At 25.0% G+C, this 18,762-nt stretch overlaps 1 protein-coding gene across 3 annotated transcripts in view; it reads right to left on the bottom strand.

Annotated features, from left to right (window-relative positions):
- Positions 1–18,762, bottom strand: part of LOC100208622 (THO complex subunit 2) — a 92,027-nt gene that overhangs the window by 16,038 nt on the left and 57,227 nt on the right. For all 3 annotated transcript variants that reach the window (XR_010642289.1, XM_065812583.1, XM_065812584.1), the window contains exons 22-35: positions 16,850–17,029; positions 16,589–16,753; positions 16,410–16,475; positions 14,490–14,596; positions 14,256–14,382; positions 14,035–14,179; positions 9,956–10,113; positions 6,629–6,689; positions 5,914–5,981; positions 5,460–5,582; positions 3,262–3,330; positions 663–778; positions 515–587; positions 390–437 (exon numbers count right to left, since the gene is read on the bottom strand). Coding sequence is in view for 2 of the 3 variants with exons in the window: in XM_065812583.1 (XP_065668655.1) it covers positions 390–437; positions 515–587; positions 663–778; positions 3,262–3,330; positions 5,460–5,582; positions 5,914–5,981; positions 6,629–6,689; positions 9,956–10,113; positions 14,035–14,179; positions 14,256–14,382; positions 14,490–14,596; positions 16,410–16,475; positions 16,589–16,753; positions 16,850–17,029 (1,506 nt within the window). In the remaining variant the exon portion in view is untranslated. The remainder of the gene's footprint in view (positions 1–389; positions 438–514; positions 588–662; positions 779–3,261; positions 3,331–5,459; positions 5,583–5,913; positions 5,982–6,628; positions 6,690–9,955; positions 10,114–14,034; positions 14,180–14,255; positions 14,383–14,489; positions 14,597–16,409; positions 16,476–16,588; positions 16,754–16,849; positions 17,030–18,762) is intronic.

Genomic DNA, 18,762 nt, shown 5'->3' with positions numbered 1-18,762 from the left:
GAACAACTCTTGAGAACTTGCTTTTACTATCTTTTATATTTTTATTATTGCAAGAAATCAATACAAAGAGTTGTATCTGACGCTAAGCTTTTAAGTTTGGATCAAGAGACAATTGGAAAATTTTTAACAATATCATCAACATATATTTATGTAAATATATTACAAAAACTGACTAAGCTTCAGATAGACCGTATATACATATAAAAAGATCTTAAACGACAAAGAAAAATATATTATGAGCAGACCTCAATATGCATTAGGTATATATAGTACTATGGGCTTGTATGTGTATATAATAAATAACTATCCAATTAGACACTAGAATATAACAAATTTAGTAAAAACAAATAATGTAAATTAATATTGAGTTTTAAATTAAATAAACAAACTTGTTTTAGAGTAGCCTTAACAGCAGGTTTGTTTTTGTTAACTGAATTCTAAAAAAAAAAAAAATTTAACCATAAAATTTTATTTAAAGTAAAAAAATTCTAATTTAGCAAAAAAGAGATTATACCTTTTCATTTTCTGCATGAAATTTATTTTCTGGAACCATTTTTTCTTTTTTTGTTTTAAGCATTCCCTTATAACTAAAAAAAACAACATAAAATTCAAGAATATCTTTTAATTTAAAAAAAATTTGATGGTTTTAGAAAATTTTTTACCCAATAGCCAGAGCCTGCAAATCCTGGCGGTTTTCTTTTTCTTCTTCAATTACTTTCTCAATTCTTCTTTCCAGGGCCTGTCCCAGGTTCTGAACTTGAGGATAATATGGCAATATCTAAAAAATTCATTTTTTTTTGCTTGAATTTTAGTTACTTTTTTGCTTGAATTTTAGTTACTATCTTTCTTCAGTTATTTTATTACAAAATTTATTTTTTTTAAAAAAATGAAGTTTATAAATAAATAATTTTTTACATTGTTTTTTAATTCCATATTTTAATTCATTTCAGCCAATAAAGATATCTAATGTTCCAAATAAGAAAATTTAGACAAATATTGACACATCTTTAGATAATAATTTTTTTTTATTGTAATGTAACTAATTTGGTATGCAATATTTTTATGATTTACCAAAATTGCTGCAATAAACTGATAAAGTTTTCTAATATTATTGGTAGATAATTATATATTTTTTTAGATAGTGAAGGACCTTACTGATATACTAGGATTACAAGACTTCAAATTAGATACGCTCTAGTATTAAAATTAGATCAATGCTCTAGTATTAGCTGCATGAACAATGATTAAAACACTTTTTAATAAACAATGTAAGAAGCTTGAGTCACACAGTCAATTTTTGAGTTGAAATGAGCTTGAAATTAATCTAAGTTTTAGTTAAAGTTAATCCATTAAAGCTATTAAAGCAGGCACAATTCTATGTACAAAATACTTATTGCACTAACACTCTCAAAATCTCATGCACTAGCATTTCTTTAAAACTAATGGTCTTTAACACTTGTACACATCTGTCACACAAGTACCATGCCTTAAGAATACATTAAAGACACTATGAAGAGAATTTATTTGTTATTTTTTATTCTTTATGTTTACTGATTTAAATGCTTGTCCAGCATATTTTATAAAAAGATTAGAGATGAACCCAACAAATTACTCGAAGAATCTCTGCTAACAATGCAAATTGGTTTCAATAATAAACTACCAAGTTTAGCTTTTTAGTAACAATACCAAAACACTTAGTAAACTACATCTTAGTTTAAACTGGATTTAACTTAAATTAAAATTAAATAACTCTGTCTTAACAGGAAAAGAGAGAGAGAAAAAAAAGGCCTTCATGGTTATAGAATTATTAGTCAAACTATTATAATTCTTGTTAACTTTCATAAAGTACCTTCAAAATGTTTGTTAAAAACATTAGTGTTTTCTATATTTTTAGAAGTTAACTTGCATTTATCGTTTATAGAGTAATTATTTATATTTATTTATTATTAACTTAGTGTTAATTATTAATTAAAAGACCTGGAGAAATGGATGTCTAACAAAGAGGTTGTTTTTATATAATGTTATGGAACTTATTCAAAAATAACTACATACCAGCATTTTTGAAAACATACACAAGACCATATTTGCATGGTTCATCATAAAAAGAAGTCAACAATTACTAATCAGTGGCATCATACAGAAAAAAAGACACTAAAATTTGCAGGAGCATTGGGAGAGTTGGAGTTTAAAGCATCTTATTTTAAAATAAAAAAGTCCTATTTTGTCAAATCTTGTTGAACTTAAAACAAATACATATGCACAAGCAATAAAATTTTCAAATACATGATTCAAGTTAATTATTCCATTTTTATTTTTAGGAATAGCATCAGCTTTAAAATTATCTCAGGCAAAGGCATCTCCATGACAAATAATATGACAGCTTCATGAAACAAATCTACACTTCAAACATATTTCAAATCACAAACTTGAAAAACAATTACAATACTGATGAGTATGGGTTAATTTCCCAGTGCCTACTAAACAAAACATATTATTCATAACAAGAAAAAGAATCCATTAAAAAAAATATTAAAGTCAGGCTAACAGGCATAACAGCAGGAAGTGCAATGGGAGAACAATTATCTTTGTTTGTTATTGGGAAATTCAAAACCTTTTGATGTTTTAAGCATATCAAAAACTCCCTTGCACATAATCGGAATCAAATCTTATTTCATACTCAGGACAAGAAAGTAGCACTCCTAGTATATAACTATTCTCTACATACACAAACTGATAGGCTAAGCAACACAAGTCTGATATTTCTTCCCCCTGACACCACTATCTTTCCTTCATGACCATCTATCCTTCAGCCTATGGATCAAAGCTAAATACAAAGCTTTAAAGCTCATTATCGTTGCAAAACTATGCATCTGTGTATAAAGGCTGTCAATAATAATGAACCAAGCAATGAAAAATCTCATTTCCTATTTGAATACTATGTCAAAAAAATAAATCAATGGTTTTAAAAAAAGTCATCAATGATTTTAAAAAGCCGTTATCAACAAAACAAATCAGCAGGCGGCAGAAATTGATGATGATGATCTTCGATTAGAGATTTTGAAATGCTTTAAAATACAGAAATGTAATAGGATCTCTAGCAATAAAACTTGTAATAATGAACAAAACTACAAATTTTTCCGAAAGTTGTAGCTTTTGTTGTTAGCAATTCTACATAGTAAAATAAGTACATACTTTTTGCGCTGTGCCACCAGACATCCTTTTAAATAAAATAAATTTATTTATAAAACAGATTTCTTTTACCTTTATCAAAACTAACAATGTGTTTCTTATTTGTGTAAAGTCTTGTGATTCAATCCCCAATATTAAAGCCTATAATAAATAAATATATATGAATATATATACACACATATCGAACATATATACAAATATTCAGCCTAGGTCATGCTGACTTCGAAGCGTTTGAGGTTGGTAAAAAATTGCCAGCCTTGTTTCTATGTTTTATGGTAAAACCTTAGTATCAAATTTTTTTTGCCAACCTGATATATATATTTACATGCATGCACATATATACATATATATATATAATATATATATATATATTTATATATATATATATTTATATATATATATATATATATATATATATATATATATATACATACATATATATATACATATATATATACATATATACATATATATACATATATATACATACATATATATATATATACATATACATATATATATATATATATATATATATATATATATATATATATATATATATATATATATATATATATATATATATATATATATATATATATACATATTGCGGTATACATATGCGGTATATACATTGCGGTAGTGGTGTAGTGGTAGTGCGCTCGCTTCATAAGCGAGAGGTTCCGAGTTCGATCCCCACCACGTCCCTGGTAGTACCGCGCTCATTTTGTTTCTCCGTGCAGCGGCCTTGTTCGTCAAGGTTCGTGTTTCGGAGTTATAGAGTTGAGAGAGGGTTATAACCACAATTAAGTAGCCTCCTCATCTGTAGTAGCCTTCTGGGCCTTGGGGAGGTGAAATAACAAAAAAAATATATATATATATATATATATATATATATATACATATATATATACACACACACACACACACACACACACACACACACACACACACACACACACACACACACACACACACACACACACACACACATATACACACATATATATTGAATGTAAATTTACTAAATAACACACTATTTTCTATTACTGAAAATCAAACCTTCAATATCTAAAGATAAATATTACAAATAATTTTTAAAATGTCTAAATTAATAATTAATACTATTATTTGTGTTTCAAAACAAAAAGAATAATTCACCCCATAATAAACAAGCTTCTCATTATATTATAAACTTATCAATATAGCATTCAATGTGGTTAGCATTCTGCTTCCATGTTGATCGGCATTTTTACTATATATAATATTTCTGTCACTGTCAATTTTAATACATTGAACATTTTATCTATAGAAATATGAGTAAGTAAACACAGAGGTTATCATCTATCAATTATTAATTGAAGTAATTAAAGAAATACTTATTTGTTTACTATATTATAAATTATTGACAAACTTTAGCAGAATATTTTATAAATTATTGACCAACTTAAGTAGATATTTTATTAATTATTGACCAACTTGAGCAGAATATTTTATAAATTATTGACCAACTTAAGTAGATATTTTATTAATTATTGACCAACTTGAGCAGAATATTTTATAAATTATTGACAAACTTTAGCAGAATATTTTATAAATTATTGACCAACTTGAGTAGAATGTTTTATTAATTATTGACCAACGTGAACAGAATATTTTAGATTTTTTCAAATAACTTCCTATTTTTTACAACAAAATCAAATAAAAAATATTCCTAACAGATTCAATTTAAAAAGTTTTAAAAATAGTTTATTATTTAAATTTAGAATTTAGTTTATTATTTAAATTTAGAATTTAGAAAGTTTTAAAGTAAAAAATAATTGTTTTTTATTGATGCAACAGTGATCCACAAAGATTTCATTAAAGAAAAATATTGTTTACATGTACTGATTGAGAAAGGTCTCACATATATAAAACTGTTTATACATTATATGAAGTTTAAGTTAAAGTGACCGACTTAAAATAGTGATATATCTAAGTGACCAACTAATAGTGACCAAAAATAAACTTATTCTATAATAGGCTGTGTATTTTGTATTTATAGTTGTCACATCAAAAGTAGTAATATTTGTCATTCATTTTAAATGCATATTTAAAATGAATGAGATTTTGTGTTCAGTTGATGACAAAAAGATTTATTTATAATATAATAAAAAGAACTGTCATATTTGTACAATAAATGCTTCTTAACACTAAAGAAATAAACTTTTTTTTTTAATGGCTGTGCTGGCCACTACACAAATTGCAAATTAATAAAAGTAAAAAAATACCTTAGTAAGTTTATACTGCCACTTGTAACAAACATGACGAAAATTTTCATAATCTAAGTAGGAGGCTTTCTCATTATTTGTTAACCGAAGTACTGTCAAAAATCCTGGGACATTAGCACACTCCTAATAACAAAGTAAAATACTTCCCAGATTAACTTAATGCATGTAAATTATTAAAATAACATATTCAGTGATTTCTGTTTAACTAAAAAAAAAACATTCAGTGATTTCTGTTCAAATTAAAGAAACAAATGAACTTTAAAGTGAATTTAAAAAAAACAAAAAACAAGCGGAAGGTCAACTTTATAAAAATACTAAAAAAATTGATTTCTTTGCTAAACGACCAATTTAAAGTTACATTTACTTGCATACTTCATTACAATAAAATTAAAAAAAGAACCTAATAATTTCAAACAATTTATCTAGTCTTTTTTTAAAAAAAATAATAAAAAACCTCTTCATAAAGTTGTTTATTTTGATGCCACCGAGATACCATTTCTAACATTGCACATAGAAATCGACCTACAAGTTTTAAGTAAAATAATGTTAAACCAATATTGAGATGCATAATTTACATTAAAAAAAAAAAAAAAAACCAAAACTGTATATAATAAATTTAAACCTGCAATAAAGAATAACATCAAGAACAATTTAAAACAATTGGAAATTAGTATAAGTAGCAAATTCAAATCAAATCCTAAATTGCTTTATAAATATATCAGTGAGAAGAAATCAGCAAAAACTTAAATCCAAGCTCTCAAAAATGAAAATGGCAAAATTATAAATGATCATTTCACTATAGCTACTGAATTTACTAAATATTTTCATTCTGCATATGTTAATGATAATAATACAAGCATTATTGAATTGGATAATATACCTTCAAATTTATTCCTTGCCACAGTTGAAGTAAAAAAAAACATTAAGTATTTATATAGTCAAAATCAGTCAGTTGTGATTTAGCACATTTTCATGTTTTAAAAGAATGCAGAATGCCATTATCCTATTCATTATATTTAGTGTTTAAAAAATCAATTGAAACAGGTACTCCGCCAGATATATGGAAGAAAGCAATGTAATGCTTTAATATTTAACAGCATTAATTATTATTATTATTAATTTAAAAAACAACTATTTTATATAACAAATAATTCCTTTAAAGTTCATACCATAACGACTTGCTTCATTTTCTGTCAGACTTGCAACAATATACGAAACATCTGAAAATGTCTATAAAATATTGTAAATAATAAAGTTGATGTAGAAATTGCAAAATAACAAAAAGTTATTTTTGAATAAGTTCCATAACATTATATAAAAACAACTGTGTAACTAGTAAATTAAGATTAGAGTGCATAACCTAAATTTGATCTGTAATGACATAAAAATTGAAACTACTGTGTGTTTATGGTGGTCACCATAGTAACAACATAAGCAATTTTCTAAGAAATTGCTCAAAAGTTTTATTATAAAAAATTGATATTTATGATGAACATTACTGTGAAATTTAGCTATATAATATGTATTAAGTTTCTATTTATATATATAAGTTTATATATATATTTATCAAGGTAATGTGTGTGTTAAGATAATATTTATCAAGGTAATGCGTGTTTATATATTATTTATCAAGGTGAAGTTTTTTAATTAAATTTGACTAAATGTAAATCTAACTTAAACTTTAATAACGTTTTATGAATCGTTGTGTCTGTTTTTATGAATGGTTCAAGAATTATTGGTATTGTTTTAATTAAAGCCTAACTTCTTTTCTAAAAAGTATATATAAAATTATAATAATAATAATAATAATAATAATAATAACAATAATATATATAAAAAAAATAATCGTACACTTAAAAAAAATCATAATTTTAAAGATTGCATCTAAAAAATGAGTTGTCCGTTAAAATATTTAAAAGTTTTTTTTAGATATCTTATCAAGTATTGTTTTAACTAAGTCTGGACTTAAAACCAACTTTCTATTGGTTTTAAGTCCAGACTTTGAGATGGCCATTCCAAAACACTGATGTTATTTATTTCAATGTATACCTTCATTTTCTTAGCGGTATGTTTTGGATTGTTATCCTGCTGGAGTATGAAATCGCTTCCCATTCTCAATTTTCAAGTATATGATTGCAAGTTAGCTTTGAGAATTTCACAATACATTGAAGCATCCATATTGTCATCAATAAATATGTTTGTTTATATAAATTTTTATTAAATATTATAAAATTTATAAATTTATTTAAAATTTATAAATTAAATATTATAAAATTTATAAATTTTTATATAAATTTATATTAAATAAGTATGTTTTGGATTGTTATCCTGCTGGAGTATGAAATCGCTTCCCATTCTCAATTTTCAAGTATATGATTGCAAGTTAGCTTTGAGAATTTCACAATACATTGAAGCATCCATATTGTCATCAATAAATGTAAATTTCTCCACTTCTTTTCAACTCATACCCCAAACCAGCGTATTTCCTCCTTACACTACCTCTCAAACAACTCAATTTATAAGCTTCTCCTTTTTTTCACCACAGATGAGATGAGATTGCATTTTGACTCATCTGACCACAAAATTTTTTTCCAATATGAGATCAGCATTTTTAAGCACTTCGATGCAAATTCCAATTGAAGTTTCATTTGTTTAGAAGTTAAAAAAGGTTTATTTCGAACCACTCTACCTCTATATCCTTGTCTTATACAGTTTCAAATTGTTTGAGGAGTCACTGTGATGTTATGATCTTCTTGAATTTTTAAAACTTATTAAGCTGCTGAAACAAATCTATTTTTATTCACATTAATGATGACATTAATGATATTTCAATCAATTGCACTAGTGGTCTTGCGTTTTCATCCTCTACCAGCCACACTAGCAATGGTTCCAATCAGATTATGTCTCTTAACAATTGACAAAACGAAGTTATGCTTTGACAAAAATAACATCAGTGTTTTGGAATGGCCATCTCAAAGTCTGGACTTAAAACCAATAGAAAGTTGGTTTTAAGTCCAGACTTAGTTAAAACAATGGTGGTATATTTTGGATAAAAAAATTGGCGCCCGAGCATTTAGACGCAAAGACAACTTGAAAGAAGCTATAATGAGGGCATGGGATAATATAACAACAGAATAGACCCAAAATTTGATCAACTCAATGCCAAATCATCTAGATGAGACCATAAAGGCGCAAGGAGGCCCCACTCGATACTAATTTCCATGGAATTTGAATAGTTTGACATTATTTTTAAACTGTACGATTATTTTCTTTGCAGTCAATTTTATGCATCATTAGATCAATTGTTTAAAATTCAAAAGGTTTGAAAAGCAATTAATTCACCAATACACAAATAAATTCTTAAAACAATACTTGATAAGATATCTAAAGAAAACTTTTAAATATTTTAACGGACAACTCATTTTTTAGATTGCAATTTTTAAAATTATGATTTTTTTTAAGTGTACGATAATTTTTTTTGCATACTGTATATATATATATATATATATATATATATATATATATATATATATATATATATATATATATATATATATATATATATATATATATATTAATATAACTTAAGAAACTTTTAAGAAACCTTTGTCACAAGATGACTAAAATGGAACTCTTAAAAAAAGAAACTTCCTACTACTACTCTTAAAATTACTTACTAAATTGTTATTAAAAAAGAAAATTGGATCAAATTACAATTAAAATTGTTTTAATAAATGTATTAGGTGCTAAAAAAGCTTTTTTATACTAATTCTTGCTTTTTTACCTAAACTTTTATCTGAAAATGTTTGAATCAAAAAAGATCTTAGTATGAATGAAATGCAGCTTAAATTCATTACAATATTAAAACAAAATTAAATTGTTACAATAAATGCCTGAAAAAAGTTTTTAATTTTTTGTTGAATTAATTTTTATTTTTTCTCAACAAAAAAACAAACAGTTGTTTCTGTTACTGTTTTAACTGCTACTGCCTAACTGTATTCAGAAACCCTAATGTTCTTAAAACTGGCATTTTAAATCAAACACATCGTTAGCAAATGACTAAAAAAGTTCAATTAAATAGAAAATTTAAATTTGGCCCAACTTTTATTTATACCTGAACAAAAATTTTTATTTACATGTAAACAAAAACTTTAATTTATGTCAAAATAAACAAAGAACATCTAAAACATGTCTTAAAAACATTTTAATATGTTTTATAGAAATTAAAACATGTCTCCTGTTTATTGAGAAACACTTTAAAAATAACTTTAAAATAATATGCGCAAAAATTTAAATTATTTTAAATTAGAGGCTTGCTTTTAATATATATATATATATATATATATATATATATATATATATATATATATATATATATATACATACATACATACATACATACATACATACATACATACATACATACATACATTCTAAAAAAGACTTACCCTATCAAAACATATATATATACATATATTCTAAAAAAGACTTCTTACCCTATCAAAACATATGAGAGTAGAAAAGTTTGGAGCTTGCAACGTATGAATAGTTTGTATAAATTTGGCACAGTATAATGCGTCAATAGCAGAAAAAACACATCTTGGAAATATGCAGAGTTGTAAAAATTGAGTGATCATTTCTCCCTTTGTCATCTCTAAAATAAAACCAAGACAAAAACTTATAAAATAAAGGCTTAATTGTCATGGAAATTAAAAAATAGTTTAACAGTTGTAATTAATACAAAAAGATTTTATGTATTTACTTTTACTAATTCACTATGTTTACTATAAAAAGAATAATTTTTTTTTCTTGAAAACACTTTATATAATATATACTAACAGTTGAATAAACCGATTGCAAACTGCTTTATCTAGAAAATTATCTGGTCTTCAAAATTTTAGTTTATGTAAAACCGTGTACTTTGTTTTTATTAGGCAAATTAACTTAAACTTGTTAGAGAAAAAGTAATAAAAAACTAAACAAAAAACAAATACAAAAAGTAATAAAACTATAATCACTTAAGTCACTGGTTCTTATTGTTAAACTATTTTGTTCTTATAAGCAACTCTTTTAAATTTTTCCAAAATGTAATTGGGTTTAAGGGGGGCCACCTTAAGTCTGAATTTTGCAATAAGACCCTAAATAAGAAAAAAAAAATAAAAAAAAAAAGTTGGGTCTCAAAAGAAACTATTTTAAACATCATTTTATAAAAAAACATCAGGAAAAAAGAATTATAATTACAAATCTTGTAAAAATGCGCTTTTTTTGTTTTTAATTAAAAAATATTCTTTAAACTTTCTTGTTTTTTTCATCAACATTTATGGTCAGATTGCAAAGTTCAGACTTAAGGTGGACCCCTAAAAAGAACAGCGTACCATATGGTTGACGTCAACCAAATGGTTGACATCACAAAATTTTACTAATCAGAATTCTGGGATTAATATTCAGACAAACAAATCATTTTTATAAACATAACTGCACTGAAGTACAAATTATTTGTATATATATGTATATTACGAATATGTGTGGGTGTTTATACAAACACACACACACAGTAGTATATGTAATGTTTTGATCTCAACTTGGTAATAATGTACTCAAATACTTTTATTTGTATTAATTTAAAGGGTATCAGCCTTTTTTCACCAATATGAACAAATGAAAATAAAAATTTTATAACTAGATTAGTATATATATTCAATAAGAAAGTTGGAAACAGGCTGAAAATTTAAGGCAAATTGTTTTGTGAAATTACTGAATAGGCAAGGCAAAATGAGTCTAGAATTTACTGCTTATTGTTTTAATACATAATTTAAAAAAATCCTTAAAAAACTAATTTTGTAGTTTTTTGCTGTGCTTAAAATAGAACTTTGTTATATCTTAAACACAAATATAGAATTTTTATTTGCTAAACAAAACAGAAAATGTTCTCAATTTTTGCCATATTTCAGCATCATGGTTCTAACCAAAATGTTTCTTATATAAAAAAAGGTGTTAATATTTTTTTACCTTAACAACTTAGTCACTTTTTACAATTATAACCCTGTTTTATCTTTGCAAAGGTAAAACAGGGCTATAATTAGTTAGCTTTCTTTTGTGTAATAACGTGTAATATGTAATGTTGTAGAATTCTAGTAACTTAAATGCCTATATACGACTCTTTTTTTTATCTTTAAACATCTATGTTTTACCAATATTTTAAAAATCTTTTTTTTCAAACATAAGAAGCCATGTTTTTAATTCAAAAGTTTTCATTTGTTTTCCCAGTCTATCATTATTTCTTTATTATTTAGGAAACCTTTTAAAAAAAGTACCTGGAGGTAATCTATTGTTGTATCTAGAACCTGATCTACAAATTCCCCAAGTACTTTGTAGGACCTCTGCTCTTCATGTTATCAGATTGTTTGTCCAAATATCAATCCCAAAATCACTTGTGCTATATTAAGTAGTTCTTTTTTTTGAGCACAAATGGTATGCTAGTAGATTTTGGAGAACCAATAAAAAGTTTTAAGAAAAGAGACAGATTCTAAACTAAAACCATTAGTTGATGTCCTTATGTGTTATACTATTTAAGTCAGTCAATTTATGTTTACTACGTGCATGCTTTTACGCATAAATTAATATATACTTATATACCTATTAATATATATTAATATATTAATTATCAATATATATTAATATATACTATTAATATATATTAATATATACTATTAATATATATTAATATATTAATATATACTTACATACCTATTAATCATTTATGATAGTTATATTTATTATCACTTTATTATCAAGTTAACTTTTTATATTAACTTATTAATAATTATTAAATTTCATCTGCATCATCCTTAATTAAAAAAATGCAACAACATTCCTTATTTTGTTTTGACACTTTTCATTAAATTAATTTACCAAAGTATTTATGATTGTGTTTTTAAACAATCATGAATGCAACAATCCACTAATTGTGGTATCTTAAATTTTGCGACATTAAATATTCCCCCACAATAAAATTAACACAAACATTGATAAGTAGTAGTGATGTACCAATTATATGGCATCGGCATCAGCTTAATTGGCCACTTTTTGCACAAACAGAATCGGCCTTTATTTATTAATTTACTGATTTTTTTTTGCGTGTTGTTCTATTGTTATACTTAAAGCAACCTATTTAAGCATTGTTGTCTATATGTGTTCAAGTTTGGCTCAGTTCAAATGTGCTCAAATTCACCTCCTCATGGCCATGAATTCACTAATTCACCTCCTCCAGGCCATGAATTCCTTAATTCACCTGCTCCAGTTGAGGAAGCTACTTTAGTTATGGTTACAACCCTTTTTTAACTTTATAACTCCAAAATACAAACCTTGACAAACAAGGCTGCTGCGCCGAGAAATAAGGCTGCTGCGTGGAAAAACAAGAAAAGCGCAGTACTACCAGGAACATGGTGGGTATCAAACATCACAAAATAAAATTATTTTTAAAATAACTTAATTATCTAAAAATAATTTAGATATCTAAACAACATATGATTGTTGTTTAGATATCTAAAAAACTAATAAATTAATAAAGAATTTTAAGTAAACTGCTTATGATAGTACCATTTTCTTTTTAAAATTAAAATAAAAAGTGTAACTCTAAAATTGTATTTATTTTTTTGAAAGTTTTCTTTTCATAGTAAAAAAAAAAAAACTAAAAAATATTTTTTTTAAACTGAGTTTTCTAATATTTTTAAAAATAATGGTTCAGCTCTGATTTGCATCCAAGTATTTGTTTACCAGTACTGATTCCATGAACAAGATTATATGATTTAAAGTTGCATGGTTTTATATTTTCAAAATTATAATAATTAGTTAATTCATCGGTATCGGCATCAGTATCAGCCTTTTCCTATTCATCGGCAAAAAAGTCCTATCGGTACATCACTAATAAGTAGAGCAAACTTTGAGCCATGTAATTAGTAACCATGCCACATATAATCTTGTTAAATGTAACATAAAAGAACTGGTACTGTTTTGGACTCAGACAATGATCAAAAATCTTTATATTTTTATTTAAAAAAAGTTATCCATAAAAATTCATTGTTGAAAAATTAAAAGTAATGGCTTCTTTAAAATATTCTACAGCAAATTACTTTACGCAAAAAGCAGTGTGCATGCTAAAATTTCTGCTAAAATTTCTAATATGTAATAAATCTTTTTTCCAATTTTTTTTCAAAAAATCTTATTCAAACTTGTACAAAAATTTTTAAAAAGTATACAAATAATTTTAAATTTTTTATGTTATTTTTAGCAGTTTTTTGTTTTTCCAAACTAAAATGAAGAACCATGGAACTCAACCTTTTTTTTAATTTTTTTTTTAAATCATATAAAAAACATTTCAAAATTATTTTTTTCATTTAAGTATTCATCTATACTGGAATATCTATTTATTTGAATATAACATTTAAAAACTTATTGTAAAAAAATCTATGTATTTAAATCAAGCCTTTGAACACTTATCTAATAATATAAAAGAAATAAACTTTAAACTTTTATACAAAAGTTGTGTAAAAAAACTTAACAGTCAAAAACCTACTTGAAGGAAACCATGCATCTTTCTTTGACTCGAGCCATACTCTAATAAGTTTGTTGTGCTCAAGTTGAGTTTGAAACTCTTCCTTTAATTTGTCGATTAAAAGTTGACATCGCTCTTTTTCTTTTCGTCTTTTAGAACTTGAAGTCTACAGATATTTTATAAAGAGTAAAAAAATATCTATTATGTTAACAACTTTAATCATTGCAAAACAAAAACCTCACTATTTCTTTGCTAGCATCTACTTCTGTTATAGCTGTTTCTAATTTGCTGATTTCATCATCATAGCGACTTTTTGGTGCATTTAAATCATACATTGTCATTGACCAAAAAGTAACATACAGTAAAGGGCTAGACAAATAAAATAAAAAATAACTTAAAAATTTAATAATTAAGAAATAAAATATTGAAAATGTTTAAAATAAATACAAGCAATGACAAAATGTATGGTACAACACCTTAAGTTTCCCCAAATTTTATTTGTTTGTAATGGTAAAGCAGAAGCAACCACAGGTCGAAATATGTTGTCACATGTTTCACAGAAAGATTTTTCTAATTCTTGTTGCTAAAAAATGGTAGATATATTTATAAAAATCAAAATAATGCTGTAACAATAAATAATTAAAAAAAAAAACGCATGCCTATATAAAAATGCTTTTTTTTTCTTTTTTCTTTGAAAAGCAAAATGCACTATACACATGTTATATCATCTTTATAATGTTTAAAAATGATCAACGGAATTTATATTTTGATTATGGATTTGTATCAAATATAAGTTAATTTTTGGTTTTACTATAGAACTGATTTTAAAATTATCAACTTTAAAAATTTGATTTAAATAAAAAATAAATGTTGCTTTTTAAAATGTTTAAAAAATTTAAATGCATTTGCTTTCACAACACTATTATTAGGATTAGATTGATATGTATGTTTAATTCTTAACACAATCTCAGGCCTTGTTTTAAAGGGTTTCGCCTAGAGCAATTTACGTACGCCTTAAGAGATTTTACGTAAGCAGTAAGCGATTATGGTTAAGGGACTTTTATCATTTTTTAACCCTTTCTTTCCCGATTTATGAAATTAAAAAAAAAGAAAATATTAAAATGACATTCAATACTTTCAAAAAACAATTGCAAAATGTGAGTTCAATTTTAAATTGCACATGTTGCCATCTAGAAGGAAGTAGCAAAACTTAAGTATTACTTAAAATTAAAAAAAGATAAAACAGGGTTTGATTTTTGAATTTAAAGTTTGTGTTGCCAAATGGCAACATTGGGAAAGAAAGGGTTAACTTTTAAATTATTCTATAAGTGGTAAGATAAAAGAAGTAATTAATTTTTTAATAAATCACATTAACTTTTAAATGTTGTTTATGTAAAAATATTTGTTACAAAAGTTTGATTGACAATTATGCTAGATATAAGCGCTATTTACTAATAAAAAAAAACTCAAATAAAATTAAAATGATTTTTTTGCTTGAAAAACACTAATACTTTAGGCTTAAAGACCATAATAGCATAATTTAATTCTGATAAAAAATATATGATTTTAATTTAAAACTAATTTAATAAAAATATATAATTTTATTCTGATAAAAAAATGTATAATTTTATTTAGATTTGAAAAATATAGTCAAGTTTATTAAAATTAAATTTAATGCTTGGGTTTAACTTAACTGTCAAATTTATTTAAAAATATTACTAAATATTGTTCAATATTAAAATTGTATTTTGCCATTAAAAAAAAGAAGCTCTTTTTATCGGAATTTGTTTTTTTGGTTTTCCAACCTAAACAATTTTTTTTACTCAAAATTAAATTGTAAATAAACGACTGCATCAAAAATTTGCACAAAATGTAAGCTAAACTTTTTTTAACGCAAGTTAAATCGCAGCAATTATTTTTTAATAAACAATATATACACCAATATAATTTTAATAAATGATGTTTGGAAAAATAATCTTTGCTTTCACAACAAAATCATTTGTAAAATAATAAACTTTTAATAAATAAAGTAAATAAATTAACGCAATTTTTTTATTTATTACTGGCTCAATATTTTTAAATAAAAAACCATTTGTAGTTGTAAAATTTAACATTTTAATTCATTTATGCAAATGCTTAATTTTTATAGACCAGCAATTTCTGAACCACTAAAAACTGACTTATAATAACTTAAAATTTTACCTGCAACTTTAAAACATAAATGTATTAGTTTGTTGCTATTTTTTTTGTTTTCGTTTTATTTTATTCCAGGTGTCAGCTATTTGAATGGTTTTTAAATATGTAAATAACTTTTGGAACAAGTATATTAGTAAATTTGTAATAGTACCTATAAACTTTTAATACTGAAAATTTAATAAATTTAAACAATAACCAACCTTTAATTTCTGAGATGTCAAATCATTGCGTTGACTTATGGACTGCTTTAAAATCTCCATCTTTTCCTGAAATATTAATAAAAAATTGCATTTTTTATACTGATATTTTTTGTAAATATCAGTATATAATTAGATAAACATCTAAATATCTATATTTCTGTAATTAAATTACTACATACCTGTATTTCAAACTTATAGACAGGTCTTGTTAAGAAAAAAGAAACATCTGGAGTTAAACCATACGTTTCATGAAACTCATCTAAGGAAGGCAAGCTAGCCTGGTAGTCATGAGTGCTTAACTGTATTGTGAGAAAACCGCCAAATTGAATCAGATTGTCTTGACACTAAAGAAATTAAAACTCAACTCAACATAATATTAAAAATAAAATAAAAATCATAAAGTAATGCTATATTATTAAATAAAAAATGCTAAAGGAAACCTGATCATATAGTTTTCCGATTAATTTAAGGTGACGTTGTTGTTCTTCTACATAAACAACAGCATTCCTTTGTTGCGCAATCAGAATACAAAGTGGTATAGTCAACTTTCCTTCCATTAAGGCATCACGTAAACGCAAAGATGGCTTTCGAGTGTTTCGAATTTGACTGAAATATGCACCCTATTAAAATAATTATTTACAAAGTTAAAACTAATTTAAATCTTTGGTAAAATATTTTTGTGTAATAATAAAAAAAAGGATGAGGTGTATGCAAAATAGTTTAATTTTAATCTAAAGGGTAAATAAACAAAGAGCATAGAAATTGTTTCATATATATATATACATACATATATATATATATACATACATATATATATATATATATATACATATATATACATATATATACATATATATACATATATATACATATATATATATGTATATATATGTAATATTTTTGCTAAACTTTAAAAAAGTGCTAAATAAGTGGTTCCAATTTTTCAAAACTCTAGAAAACACTTTGACCACTCCAACTATACTTCGATTAGTCTTCACTCTGTTATTAGTTTCTTTACATAAAGTTTTTGAGATTAATAAATTATTTCTTTTTAACTGCGGAATTAAAGTTATTCTTGAAGGACTACACTCCACTTTATTTCAAGTAACTTTAAGGGTATCCCAAAGTTCTATCTTTGCTCCTGTAATGTTTCTTATCTACAATAACAATCTTCATGATTGTTATTGTAGATAAGAAATTTTACATCTAAAGTACCTCTATTAGTTAATGACTCAACTATATACTATTAACTTGACAAAAAATCTTTTTGATTGCTTTCTGATTGCTTAGAACAAGTGCCGGTTTTTAATCTGATCTCTCTTCTGTAACAGCCTAAGGTTTGCAGTGGTTTGTGGATTTAAATTTTCAAGCCAACAAAACTCATTTATTTACTGCAAAAAAATATTGCAATACTGTTGGCATTCCTATATTGACGAATAACAACCCTCTTACTCTCAGACAAAGTTTAAAAGCACATTGTAAATGTAGTTAGACCTGCTTTATCTGCCAAGCTTGAACCACTCTCCCATGTAAGGTTGCATTTCTTTCTTTTTTCTACAAATACTATCATGGTCAATGTTTAAACAAGCTATTGCCATTACAATAAACCAAAACTCATTCTTACTTGGCTTCTTATTCAACAAGTTGCATCCTTTTACTGTATCTGTCCTTCATACTATAAAAACTTTTATTAATTCAGTTTTTTGTCCTTGCACATCAAAAAAGCCTTTTAACTCTTCCCCATCTTTGTGTTTTCATTTTAATAGATTCTGCAACTTTTAAAGTCATCAGTTAACCATTTTCTAATATATTAACCTGTCCTCTATTTTAAAGTAACTCATAACTTAATAGTGGTTGCATGCAATCTTGTTGAAAGGAAATTAGAGTCTAAATATATATTATATATATATATATATATATATATTATATATATATATATATATATATATATATATACATATATTTATATATATATGCCAGTTTAAAAATATATAATATATTCTATTAAACTGTTTAAAAATATATAATATATATATATGCCAGTATGTAATAAATAGTAAATGTAAATATAAAATTATAATACAAAAAGTATTATAAACTTTTTTATAAGTCCAGGCTATCAACCTTGATAAATCTTGTAATTTTACCGGGGCCGGGTTTGCAAAAAGTCTTATTTTAAGTCGGGGCCCCAGTCACTTACTTCTGCCATGAGCTTTATCTGAAAATAGAAATGCGAATGTTGGCAATAGTTTACAAAACTGCTTTTATTTCCACTAACTATTTCTAGTCTAGACTTAGCCCTATATAGAAAAATGACTAGAATACGCAAGAACTACACACACAGTGGTTACTC

The sequence above is a fragment of the Hydra vulgaris genome, chromosome 12 (genome assembly GCF_038396675.1).
Source record: "Hydra vulgaris chromosome 12, alternate assembly HydraT2T_AEP".
NCBI classification, from domain to species: domain Eukaryota; kingdom Metazoa; phylum Cnidaria; class Hydrozoa; order Anthoathecata; family Hydridae; genus Hydra; species Hydra vulgaris.
This window is presented reverse-complemented; position numbering and strand designations above follow the sequence as displayed.